The 13,265-nt window shown below is 49.2% G+C and overlaps 1 protein-coding gene across 6 annotated transcripts in view; it reads left to right on the plus strand.

Annotated features, from left to right (window-relative positions):
* Positions 1 to 13,265, plus strand: part of STX3 (syntaxin 3) — a 266,730-nt gene that overhangs the window by 208,358 nt on the left and 45,107 nt on the right. For all 6 annotated transcript variants that reach the window (XM_085651467.1, XM_085651468.1, XM_085651469.1 and 3 more), the window contains exon 6: positions 7,023 to 7,131. In XM_085651467.1, the coding sequence (XP_085507593.1) occupies positions 7,023 to 7,131 (109 nt within the window). The remainder of the gene's footprint in view (positions 1 to 7,022; positions 7,132 to 13,265) is intronic.

Raw genomic sequence — 13,265 nt, forward strand, 5'->3', positions numbered from 1 at the left:
ACTTTACTGAGTCCATGGACCTCACAGAAGTGGCTAATCTGGTGGGCATTTCTTGGTTAAAAAAATGGGTGATGGGAAACGATCAGATTGACTCCAGTTAGGCTGGAGAGGAATCCATACTGTACATATTCCCTAGTAAGGGAGAGATTGTCCCCAGTGTTGCAAATATGGATGCCAGACAGCAAGCTCAGTGATGGGAAGACGAGGTGCTCGTTGTAGGCAACAATACATCCAGTTGGAAAGAACTTCTCTGAACCTAATGCCTTGGAAAGCGCCCAGCACCATCCACTGCAGTGAAAAGCTTTGGATTTTGGCCGGACAGCAATATTACTATGGCAACGCAAGCCAAAAAACTGTCTGCAACTTGCTTCGTGCTACTGCGCACACTAAGAAAAATCATGCAATGGCTACCTCCCTCATCTAGAAGGGTAGTCATACAGGGACTGATCAATTCCAGTCTTGATTCCTGCAACTCCCTGTTCCTAGGAAGCCCTTAATATGTCCCAAGATGCCTGAAGACCAATCAAATTGCACGATTACTCTTCAAGATCCCTAAACACCATTCAGCAGCTTCAGCCATGGCTGCACTGCAGTGGCGCCCAATCAAAGAAAGGATCCATTTTAAGGTCCTGTGCATGACCCACCGAGCAATGCAGGGAAAAGGTCCCCTTCTGATGCAAAGACTGGCCTGACCATACTTGCCAAGGAGAGCTCTTCGCTCGGAGAGCTCCTCTCTATTGACCATCCCCAAGGTCAAGATGGCCAGGTGTAGGGGCCGTTCCTTTGCCTATCCGGCTGCCAAGTTGTGGAATGCACTCCCTGCCAATCTAAGACTAACACAGCCGGAAGTCTCCTTCAGGAAGCGTCTAAAGAGCCATCGATTCTAACTCCAGCATGTCTTGCCTAGGGTCTGCAGCTGTGCCTTTCTCAGTGTAGGGAGACCTTTCGGGGCAGCTGTGCGCTATATGAGACAGAATAGAATATATGCCACCATATTGTTAGTACATAATAAAACAGAGTTTCCTGTGTGTAAAATTTAAATGCAATGCAAATAATGTTGCCACAACCTATACACTAAAGGCTCCAGTGCCAGGGCAAATAAAACCGGGGATAGGGGGACACCCTGTCTGAGTGATGGATACAGAATCAGAAAATTACCTATTTATTGGAATTCCTACTGATTGCTTGATTGAAGCACCCAAGTTCTCCGCAGAATGAGGAACAGAAATTCCCACACTAATGAACCAAACACCTTGTTGTAGCTAATACAGGGGTTCCCAACCTTTTCTATGCCCCGCACCCCTAGGAGATGTTTGATTAATGTTCGCACGCCCTACAACATTCTCACAGGATTCCTTTTATGAACACAGTACATACTTCCCTCTTTGTCGTACCCCCTGAAATGCGATCTCGCACCCCCAGGTTGGGAATCTCTAATCTAATAGAACTGCCGCCTCAAGATCTGGGCTCAGCTGATGGATCAATGCAAACAGTGTCCGCACTTTGTGGGGCATTGATCTTAGAGGTACAAATCCAGATTGAACGGGTAATATTAGGTCAGGGACCAGGGGTAGTAGCCCATTGGCCACTATTTTGGCAAGCATTTTGCAGTATATATTGATTAGTGACATCATCTGATAGGAATTTCAAAGATGCTATGGCTTGCCTGGCTCAGGAGGTGTAATAAGGGGCCTCCTCCATGCCAGGTTCAGCAGGGGGTCCTCCTCCGTGCCGGGGTCAGCAGGAGGTCCTCCTCCGTGCCGGGGTCAGCAGGGGGTCCTCCTCCGTGCCGGGGTCAGCAGGGGGTCCTCCTCCATGCTGGGGTCAGCAGGGGGTCCTCCTCCATGCTGGGGTCAGCAGGGGGGCCCCCCTCCATGCTGGGGTCAGCAGGGGGGCCCCCCTCCATGCCGGGGTCAGCAGGGGGGTCCCCCTCCATGCCGGGGTCAGCAGGGGGTCCCCCTCCATGCCGGGGTCAGCAGGGGGTCCCCCTCCATGCCGGGGTCAGCAGGGGCTCCCCCTCCATGCCGGGGTCAGCAGGGGGTCCCCCTCCATGCCGGGGTCAGCAGGGGGTCCTCCTCCATGCCAGGGTCAGTAGGGGGTCCTCCTCCATGCCAGGGTCAGCAGGTGGGCAGCTGATATGGCTGCATATTCTTTGACCCTATTCGCCAGGATGGAAGGAGTGAGAGCGTGACTTCGCCTGTCCAGGCAGTTTTTTTTTTTATATTGATAGAAATATGCATAAATTGTATAGGTAGTTGTCATTTTTCTTATTGTGACACAAGGGGATTTCATACTGATGTACAGAAAATGTGCTGCAAGTGTAATATTCAGCAGAGATGGGTCTCACCACTGGCTGCCGGCACCGCCTGACTTACCTTGACTGTCCAAGGACTGCATGAAGCACAGGGACTGCAGGCAGGAGTGCTGTGCAGGCAGGAGTGCTGTGCAGGCAGAAGTACAGTGCTGTGTAGGCAGGAGAGCTGAGCATGGAGCCAGCACTGTGCAGCTACAGAAGCCAAAGGAACATTATGTTCAAGGCATGTGTGCTGTAGATACACATGCTTTGCATAAGTTTGCCATCTAGTGTTTGGCTCGGATGATTACATGTTTTTGTCCCAAGATATTTTCTTCGAGCCACGAAGCTGTGTGGCTCCTCCTCTTGGGAATACTGTGCGTGGTCGACGTCATCTTCAGATTGTTTTTTTCCACTGACTGGTGTAGATGTATCTTGCGCTAAAGTTTGAGTCTCCTCTGGTACCCTTTTGGTCTGTTATATCTCTCAACGGTGTTGTCTCGATCGTTATCATATTACCTCTCATACTTAGACTTTCTTAGCAGGTTTTCAACTCATTCCCTTGGGGCTACGGGCCACACCTGGCCGTGCAACACATCCATTTCCAACGAGATCAAGAATGACCTGCCAATGGAAGGCACTCATTCCATTTCTGTCTGAAGTGCCACTCCAAATACCCTCACACAGACCAACATCTTGTTTGCAACTTATGTCTCTCGCCTGAACATTGAGAAGAGACCTGTGAGGACTGTAAGTCTTTCCGGTCCAAAAAGACTCTTCGAGATCAGAGGGCTAGATGACAAGAAATGCAGTGCAAGCAAATGGACGATGTCCCCGACATCTTTGGTCGACAAGATCAGGAAGAAGAGGCACTAGCGGCACAAGAGGACTCCCTCTCCTTACAGGACTCCGAGTCTCAGTCAGAAAAGGACTTAGCCACTCATCGGCCAGCACATAGACCACGTACCATGAGTACTTCTAGCCCTGCTCTGAAAACTAAATCCTCAACTTCCACCGAAAAACTCGGAAGCCTCGCCTTCCTGCTCGGCTCCGAACGTTAAGGCCTGCAGCAGGGGCCTCTATATCCCTTCCATCCAAGACCAAAACACCTCACTCATTGGTCTCTGCACCAAAAAAAGACTTGTTATTTCAGAGTCTAATCTTCCTTCATCAAAGATGAAGCTTCCACCACCGAAATGCTTTGTTTTTGGTCCACAATCTCCTCCAGAGACGATCCTTGAGCAATTTAGTCAAAAGCGTGATCCGAGACCGAAAATACATCAAATTCAGCCAGGAACTAAGAAAATAATGGTACAACCACCAAAAAAACATGCTCCCACGAAGCAGTTGAGTTTTGAGGAGGCTTTGGACATTACTGTTCAACCCCTAAAGAAGAAGAGAAAGGATGTTTCCATTAAAGCTTTGGCTGTTTGAATTGAATAAACATGGTTGAAAATGGAAACATTTGAAAAAATGAAGGATGAACATTAATGTTGGATTTGTGTCAGGCAATGGGCCCTTTAAAAGGCTGCGCACCTTGGGGACTGTTATGAGTATCAGTCAACCAGTTTGGTATCTACAGTTAAACGGCGTGGTTCGGACAGAGCACGCCCCAAGGCTCGCACGCCCCAAGGCTCGCACGCCCCAAGGCTCGCACGCACCAAGGCTCGCACGCCAGACCGTGGTTATGAAAGACTATAAAATATGGTTAAACTTGTTAAGAAACCATGTGTGCATCATGTCATTCACTTTATGATTATACTCACATACCTGCCAGAGCATTTCTCCGACTTCTGGGCATGATGGCATCTTCTATTTGCATAGTCTGTCATGCCAGACTAAATATGAGACCTCTACAATAATGTCTCTCTCAACAATGAACTCAGTCACTGGGTTAACTTCACGATATAGTGTTGGTAAACAGCTGCATGTATCACTCTCTGCAATGGTGCAGTCCTCAAAATCTAAAGGGCGGCTGGTTCAAGACCCAGTTCCCCAAATTATTCTAACAGATCCTTCCCTAGCAGGATGGGGAGCACATGTCCACACCTTACCACTCGAGGATTTGGGGATTTCAAACACAAGAATCTCCAGATCAATCACCTAGAGCTGCAAGCTGTTCATCTAGCGATCAAAACCTTCCTAACTCACCTGCAGCACAAAGTTGTCTTTATTCGAACAGACAATATGACAACTATGTATTAGTTGCAAAAACAGAGGGGGGGGGGGGGGGCACACACTCTCCAATTATCTCACTTAGCTCAGAAAATATGGAAGTTACCAATACACCACAACAATAATCTGTTAGTAAAACATATCCCAGGGACAAGCAAGCAGACTTTCTGAGCAGATCACAACAACAAGTCCACGAATGGGAGATTTACCCCAACGTTTTTGAACCATACTTTCACAAGTGGGGGTTTCCAGACATAGACCTGTTTGCAACAAAAGAAAATGCAAAATGCCCACACTTCGCAAGCATGTACCTACACCATCAATCCGAGGGCAATGCTCTATGGATGAACTGGTCAGGGATATTTGCGTACGCTTTTCCACCTCTCCCACTACTTCCATTAGTGATCAGGAAACTCCGACATCTCTCACCGTGATACTAATCGCTCCCACATGGGCTCGGCAACCATGGTTTTCAACACTCCTAGAACTATCTCTAGTCCTACACGAGAAGCTTCACCTGACCCTTCTCACGCAGAACCAAGGGACATTAAGACATCCCAATCCCCAAAAAAGGAATCTTGCAATTTGGCTCCTGAAGTCTTACTTTGAGATACTTAAATTTGCCTCAAGATTGTATGGACATTCCTAAAGAGGCTCGTAAACCAACTACAAAGTAATATTATGCAGCAAAATGAAAACCCTTTATGTTCGGTCACAAACAACACGTTAACCCTCTTCAGGCAAAGGTACAAACACTTATTTTATACCTATTGCAGCTACAAACTGCAGGATTAGCATATACGTGTATGAGATTGCATCTTGCAGCTATTGCAGCATCTCTCCAGAATAGCCAACACAGATCGGTGTTTAAAATTACTGTCATAAAAGCTTTTTGGAAGGGACTTGAAAGAATAATTCCTCCTAGACTTACATATTTCAGGCGTTCACCCTAGAAGAACCTTTCTTTCAACTACATAGGGACAGGGTAGTGCTTAGAACTAACCCTACATTCCTACCAAAAGTAGTTTCCAATTTCCATAATAATCAATCCGTTGATTTGTTTTTTTTCCTACAACCAGATACGGTTGCAGAAAGGCCATTTACACACTTCAGATGTAAAAAGGGCATTAATGTATTAAATCAACGGGACTAAATCATTTAGAAAAACGAAACAATTATTTGTCTTTGCATCTCCTCGTTTAGGAAAAGCAATTTTTAAATCCGGCATTTCAAGGTGGATAGTTAAATGCATCGAGACGTGCTATACAAAGGCTAAATGACCCTCACCTGTCCGACAGCACACACCACCAGGAACATTGGAGCTCCATGGCTTTTTTAGGGAACGTTCCCATCGCTGATGTTTGTAATGCAGCAACATGGTCTACTCTGCACCTTCACGAAACATTATTGTGAGGCTGTATTTGCACGCCAACAAGTAAATGTTGGTCAAGCAGCACTTAACTCTCTTTCAGACAACTGTCACCCCCATGGGTTAACCACTGCCTAGGGAGAGGGACTGCTTTACAGTCTATGCACAGCATGTGTATCTACAGCACACATGCCTCAAACGGATTGTTACTTAACCTGTAAGCATATGTTCTTGGCATGTAGGGTTGTAGATTCACATGCGCCATCCCTCCTCCCCACAACATTCTTGTGTAGGTTGCAGTTCATACATTTGTTCATACTAACGCATGGATAGCTCAATGTTTACATGGACTGCATTCTCACCTACCCACGGCAAAACAATCGGAAGATGGCGCGATGACCATGTGCAGTATTCCCAAGAAGAGGAGTCCCACAGCCTCGTGACTGGAAGAAAACTTCTTGGGACAAAAACAACTTTTAATCATCCTAGCCCAGCACTTGATGGCAGACTTATGCAGAGCATGTGAATCTACAGCACTACATGCCAAGAACAGATGCTTATAGGGTAAGTAACATAATCCTTTTTTGAGCTCCTGTGTGTGAATTGATGGTCACGGAAGAACTCTCTCCATCCTTGTGACTGAATGTGTCTGATACTCACTCACACTCAGTAAAAAGCCACCTATTCACCCATAGGGTGGTGGGGGGGAGGCTCTCCACACCACTTATATTGCGGAGCCACAACATAGGAGAGTAAAGTGCTGTGTTCCCTGAGTGAGGACCACTTGTGAGCTTCACCAGGTCACATGAACCCACAGGACAGCAGGGTGCTAGGTTTGTCATGGTAGAGGGTTCCCATTCTTGGTTTTCATGATAGAGGGTTCACATGCTCGGCTTGTCATGGTAGAGCGGGTTCTCCTGCTACGATGCATGGGGTGGTGCATGGGTCAGGTGTATGGTTTGATCCTTCTGAGCGCATGTAGATTGCGCTTTGGAGGGGTGCTTATCCTATGGACTCCATGCATGGTTGTGCTTTTGGGAGGGTGGTGGCAGTGTACAAAGGTGTAATATATGCTCCATGAGCCTGGCATGTTGCATGCGTGTTGTTCATGGATGTGCTGCATCGTGACACTGTCAGTGTTTCTGTCGCATTGTAGCTCACATGTCCTGTACATTCTCTTCTCAGCACTCCGTCCTCTCCCGAAAGTTTGTGGACGTCATGACCAAGTACAATGAGGCCCAGGTGGACTTCCGGGAGCGCAGCAAAGGCCGGATACAGCGGCAGCTGGAGATAAGTAAGTGCTGTCCCTCCGAGCCCTGCTTTCTACTCTTCCTAACCACCATACTTCATCCCTGATTCAGGCTGTACTCGCATCTTGTCCAGAAACGTGTTACTACTGTGCCATATATGCAGTATTCGTCCAAGAAGCTCCGGTCACATGCAACCCAATCCTCGAGTTTCAGAAAAGAGCACTGTGTATGTTTGCATTGCTGAGCTCATACCTGCATTCTTATAAGTTGAATTGCAAGTCCCAGAATGCAACTTGCCCTTGGTAAAAAAAAAGCCTGGACTGTAGGTCTCACACATGAGTTGTGCAGAGCCCTCGTGGCTCTCTCTTGAGGGTAGGCCACGGCGGTGTGCACCGACAACGGACACAGACGCTGGTTACTGATCTATCTGGAGTGCCCCGAGTGGCAGCTCTGGCGTTTATGCCTTTGGCCCTCGGAGTGTGATTGTAACACAATGTATAGTAGAGGCTGAGTGGCACTCTACATCCCTTCCATCTTTATTAGCTGAAAAACCCAAACTTTATTTACACCATACACATACACACACACACACACACACACACACACACACACACACACACACACACACACACACACACACACACACTCAGAGCGACCTGGCTCAGTGGCCCTGACCTCCATCTCTCGCACCAGCCAGTGGAGCGGCCAAAGTGGGTGGAGCAAGGGTTACACCTGGGTGCTGATGATCACTGATGGGAACAGGTCAGTTAACAACATGTCCTGCTGGTTGCCTGGGCTGCCTCCGGCACCATCATCCCTGGGACCAGTCGCCGCTGCGTCCTTCAACCTCTTGTCCTGTTCTACCTGATCGTCCCTCTGCTCCTCGAGTGTGGGCGACACTCGCTTGAACCAGAACACATTTATGACTACGGTGGTGCGGCCTAGCTGGACAGTGATCATGGTCCCCTGTTTTCTACGACCTTACAGATTTTCCCCTTCAAAGACATACGGAACTTCCACCCAGGGTGGCGATCCTGCATGACCACCTGATCACCACAGGAAGCACTAGGGTGGTGGCCTGCTAGTCCTCGCTGGCACGTTGTAGTTGTCCCTGCTTTTCTCCTGCACATCAAGAATCGCTGGCTGCCAGGTGGGCACTGCTGGGATGCTGTCTCTGGAAGACCTCTGGAGCACCAGATCCATGGGGGTATAGTTTGTGGTGCTCTGTGGAGTCTGCCGGTACGCCCGCAGTATTCGGTGGATGTGGCACTCTGCATCCTCCCACTCCATGCCTATGTGGTGCACTCTATTCAGTGCCAGCATAAAGCGCTCCACTTCCCTATTCACTTGGGGACACTGCAGGGTCACTTTCGGATGCTCGATGATGAGCGATAGCTGGTACTGCTGGAACTCCTGCCATTGGAATGGAGGCCCGTTATCTGTCGTGATTTCATCTAGGAGTCCTAGCTTGGTGAAGACTTTCTCTAGGACTGGCTTCATAACTGAAAATGCAGTGGACTGTACCAGCTCCACCACCTGATACTCCATATGGCTGTCCACTATCACTGCCATAAGCCGCCCATTAGAGAGAGTTCCAAAGTACATGCCGACTCAGGACCAGGGTCTTAGGCACAGCTACTCCGTGCTTACCGGGCCAGGCTATGATTTCCCACTGGTGATCGAGCAGAAATTACAACTCTACACCTTTTCATCTATGATGGTCTGCATTCTTAGGAACCAGATTTTGTCTCGCAATCGCGCCTTGGTCTTCACCACTCCAAGTCTGACCCTGGCCCACAGGCGTTGGGGCACTAAAATGCACCTCCCTTGTAACAGCAGCTCTTAACTACTGGTGCTCAGCTCATCTATGACCCTCCAGGGCTGGGTCAGGGTTGTTTGCTCAATAAGCATTGATGACCCAGCACTGCCCATAACATTACACCACTGCTCCCGACGGAGCACCTCTTTGACTTTGTACAATCTTGTGTCTGTCATAGTTGCCCTCATGATTGTCTCGATCAACAGTGCCCTGGAACATGCATCATGTACAACCATCTGTAAAAATCCTGCCAGGCTGTTCCTCTGGGTGGCAAGATAGGTAGTTCGCCGGGTTGTTCACTCCTGGGTGGTACACTATTTCAACGGAATAGAGCTGGAGTTGCCCTGCCCACCGCTCGATGTGGGGCAGGGCATGTCAATATGTCCCTGTGAAGATTGGGACAAGTGGTTTGTGATCCGTGATGACGTTTGAGTGCTGTCCGCACAAGTATAGATGGAATTGGTGGCAGGCCCACGGGATCGCCAATGCCTCTTGCTCTGTCTGAGGATATCGAGCTACCATGCCTGACGGTGCTCTGCTGTCATACGCATTCGGGACCCATGATCTTTCACTTTTTACCTGCAAGAGGACAACCCCCAGCCCGATGGGGTTCACGTCTACAAAAAGTTCAGTCTTGCATCTTGGGTCAAAGTAAGCCATGGTGGTATGTGCCAGCAGGGCATCTTTCACCCGGCGAAATGCCATGTGGGTGTATTCCATCCACTCTCAGCTAGCATTCAACTTTGTAAGGGCTATCAGGGGTTCGGACAAAATGGCCCGGTTCAGAATGAATCGGCCACAGTAGGTCGCCATCCCAAGGAAACTCCTCACATCGATGGCGGTCTGGGGAACTGACTCCGTCCGTATTGCTTCCACCTTCCTGGAATCCACCTTCAGCTCCTCTCTTGAGAACACGTATCAAAAGAAAATGATTGAATTCTTGTAGAACAAACGCATCTTCTTGTGGAATGTCAGGCCACAGTCCACCAACCTCTCCCGAGTCGCTCCGAGTCATACATGATGCTCCTCCCGAGTCTCAGAAAAGATCAGGATGTCATCACTGATGTTTAAAACACTTTCAGGAGAGGGCCTCACGGATGGTGCTCTGACACACCTCTGATGCCGAGGGTAGGACAACATTTAGCCGCTAGTATCGCCTAAGGCCCATGTGTGTCGAACATCATTATATAACGACTGTCTGGATCCAATTCCAGCTGGTGGTAGCCAGCATTGAGATCACGTTTTGAAAACCCTTGTGTGCCATTCAGGTTCACCACAACGTCATGCATAGGAGGGGCGATATGCTGTTTGTACCGCCCGGCTTTATTGGAGAGATGCATGTCTAGCCAAAGCAGAATAGCCCCAGGTTGCTTTGGGGGGTGAGACCCAAAGCTTGGGCCCGGTGACTTTCTCGATCACATCCTGGTGCTCCAGGTCCCACAGTTCCTTCACCACCAGTGGTCGCAGGTGGAAGAGTCACCATATTTGTCAAGCACCGGATGGGCTCCCAGACTGCTCCGTGATGGCTGACCTTCGTGCCCTTCCTCATCAATCTATAGCTCTAGCAGGGCCGCCCTCGGCCCACCCCTGTTCACCGTTCTTGGGCCTTCCACTGTGCTTTGGCACACTTTGGCGAAGTGGTTCAGCCACCCGCAGCAGGAGCATGAGCAACCTCGACCTGGGCAGACCTCTGGCGTTCCGTGCTCAAGGCTGTAGTTGCCACACCTGCCCTCTGGTGGTTATAGAGTGCTGGGGGTGACCAGGCCATCTCTGTATAGCGTCCACCAGCTCCTCTTTCACTCTCGCCAGACCCACCTCCATGTCGTCAGCCCAGCTGTTTGTCAGCTCAGGGGTCCTTGCCAGAACCAGGATCGCATGTGCTGGGCCCTGAAGTCCTCGGGTTGGCCCGTGTCGAGGCACATGCTCGCTAGTTTCTGTGACGTGCGTAGAATACGTTGACAGACTTGTTCCCAGTCTGTCGCGCCTGTCGCAGCTTGAACCGCTCATAGTCTGGGTTTAGCTTAGGGTGGAAATGCTGGTTCAAACTCCTCATCGTCACCTGCGGACGGAGCCTGTCGAAAGCACCAGTGTGGGCGTGACTGACCTTCACCAATGCTGAGCCCTCGTGGCTCTGACGTGAAGGTAGACGCAGCGGTCTGATCTGTGCGCCAATGACTGACGCAGATGCTGGTTACTGATATAGGTTATTGTGCCAAGCGGCTGCTATGGCATTTATTTATGCCCTCGGACCGCGCCCGGCACTCGGGATGTGATTGTAACACAATGTATAGTAGTGGCCGGTTGGCACTCTGCATAATGCATGTATTTTCAGCTTTGCAACCCCTCCCACACTACGTGGGGCGGTTTTGAAACCTGTTGCTGGGTTTTGCGGTAAAGAGGGTGGGTTCCAAGCAGGATTTCAAGAGGTTCCCCGACCAGATCCCGTCGAGGCTGTTTCTGATGCGTTCCTGGGTGGTTTAAGAAACCAGCGTGCGCCCTTGCACATCTGTACAATGTGCACCCCAGGGCCGGCTGGGAATCACAACCAGCCAGTGTGATGTAAATGTATTTTAAATTAGATGCCATTAAAATGCATTGTACTTTATATACAATATGGACTAAAGCAGCCACTGCAGGGGCCTGTGTTTGACCTCATGGTCACAGGTTCAAATCCCGGTGGGTCCACTCAGCCTTTCATCCATCGGAGGTCGATAAAATGAGTACCATTGCGTTGGGTAACAATAAACATCTGTTATTCAGCGCCAGGACACCTAAGGGTAATCGTGTGCTTTACAAATACACCTGTTATGTTATGTTATATAATGAATGTTCTGCGGAGCGACCCTGTGCCCTTCGAGCTGCACGGGGTGGGTCAATATTTCAGTTTTACATAAACCTCCCACGAGGCTCGTCCGCGCCTTCCCGAGGCTCTGTTTGAACAGACTCTGTCGCCTCGTCTTGGAGACCGCGAGCGGGGCTTTTCACGGCGTTTATGGTCACTCGACTGTCACCTCCTGTTTCTTGAGGTACTTAACTTGTGATGCTCAGAACAATAATATTCAATGAAACTCTGTTCTCCTGTGAATATACCCGAGGTCTCGTTTTAAGCCCGTATTTCTTCTTCTAAAAGCAGGCACACGTTGTTCAGATGGAAGTCTTGGAAGCTTGAAGTAAAACCTCGTGTGACGTTTCTTTGAAACTTGAGCAATGTAAATAAATACTTTTCAAAAACGTACTTTTACAACCCATTTTACGAAGTAAATGCAAGCGTTGTAAATGAATAAACACAACATGAGTTGTAAAAGTAAATCGTTGAGAAATATGGGTGTAAATGTAACCTACTGTAGATGACCCGCCTATAACAAATTTGACAATTTTAAGTAACTCCGGTTTTAGCAGAAATGGTGCAGGGCCGGACAGGTCTTGGAGTCCACCGGGCATTTCTCCGGCGTGCTGGGGTTCTTGAAGGCCAGTTTTGATACCCCAGGGTCTCCTGGTGCCTCTTTTCCTTTCCCAGGTCCTCGAGGCACAGAAAGGCTCCAGCAGAGAGAGAGAGAGAGAGAGAGAGAGAGAGGGAGGGAGGGAAGGGACGGAAGAGAGAAAGGAATCGGAGAGGGAGAAGAGAGAAGAAGAGAGAGCGAGGGGGAACGGATGAATGGAAAGAGAGACTGCGCGAGGAAGGCTACTGCGAATATTTTTTACCAGCGCGTTTTTGGTTCCAGCCAGGTTTTTGGAAGGGGTCTGGCGTCTGTAACCCACGGACCGCTGGCCCGTCTTGTAGGCTTAGGAAGAGGTTTTAAGTAGGCTGGACGGGCCGCATGGCCGCTGCCCTCTGGATCAGCTGAGACCGACAACCTTAGTTTAGTCTCAGGCCCTGAGACTCGGGGGCATCTAGAGTCCTTTGCAGATCGAGCCCCGCTTCTGACCTCACCCTTTTCTTTCCACATGCTGTTCCAATCTTTTGTGATGTACTGCCGCTTGGTGGTTAGACTGCCGAAGTGCGCCAGAGCAGGCTGGCTGTAAATGGAGAGATCGATCCAATGACACTTAAATCGAAGGCAGGGCTACTGGAATTATGCGGCAGGGGCCGCCCAAATTATGCGGCAGAGTTGACTACATTATGTGGCAAGAAAAGGCAAATTATGCAGCATAATGTGGCATGTTTTGTGATCGCATTCATTATTTTGTAATGTTTACGCTTGTTAGCACTCTGAGGCAAAGGTTGCAGCTCATTGGTTCCCGTTTAATCGCACCTAAATGTAGTAATGGGCAACAGTAAGGTGACCAGTCCATGCTTTCAAAGGACCTTACACTGCATGGCAACACGTGTCCCTGCGTTATTTTAGTAACTTATTAACC

Source organism: Triturus cristatus, chromosome 4_1 (assembly GCF_964204655.1).
Source record: "Triturus cristatus chromosome 4_1, aTriCri1.1, whole genome shotgun sequence".
In the NCBI taxonomy this organism is placed as follows: domain Eukaryota; kingdom Metazoa; phylum Chordata; class Amphibia; order Caudata; family Salamandridae; genus Triturus; species Triturus cristatus.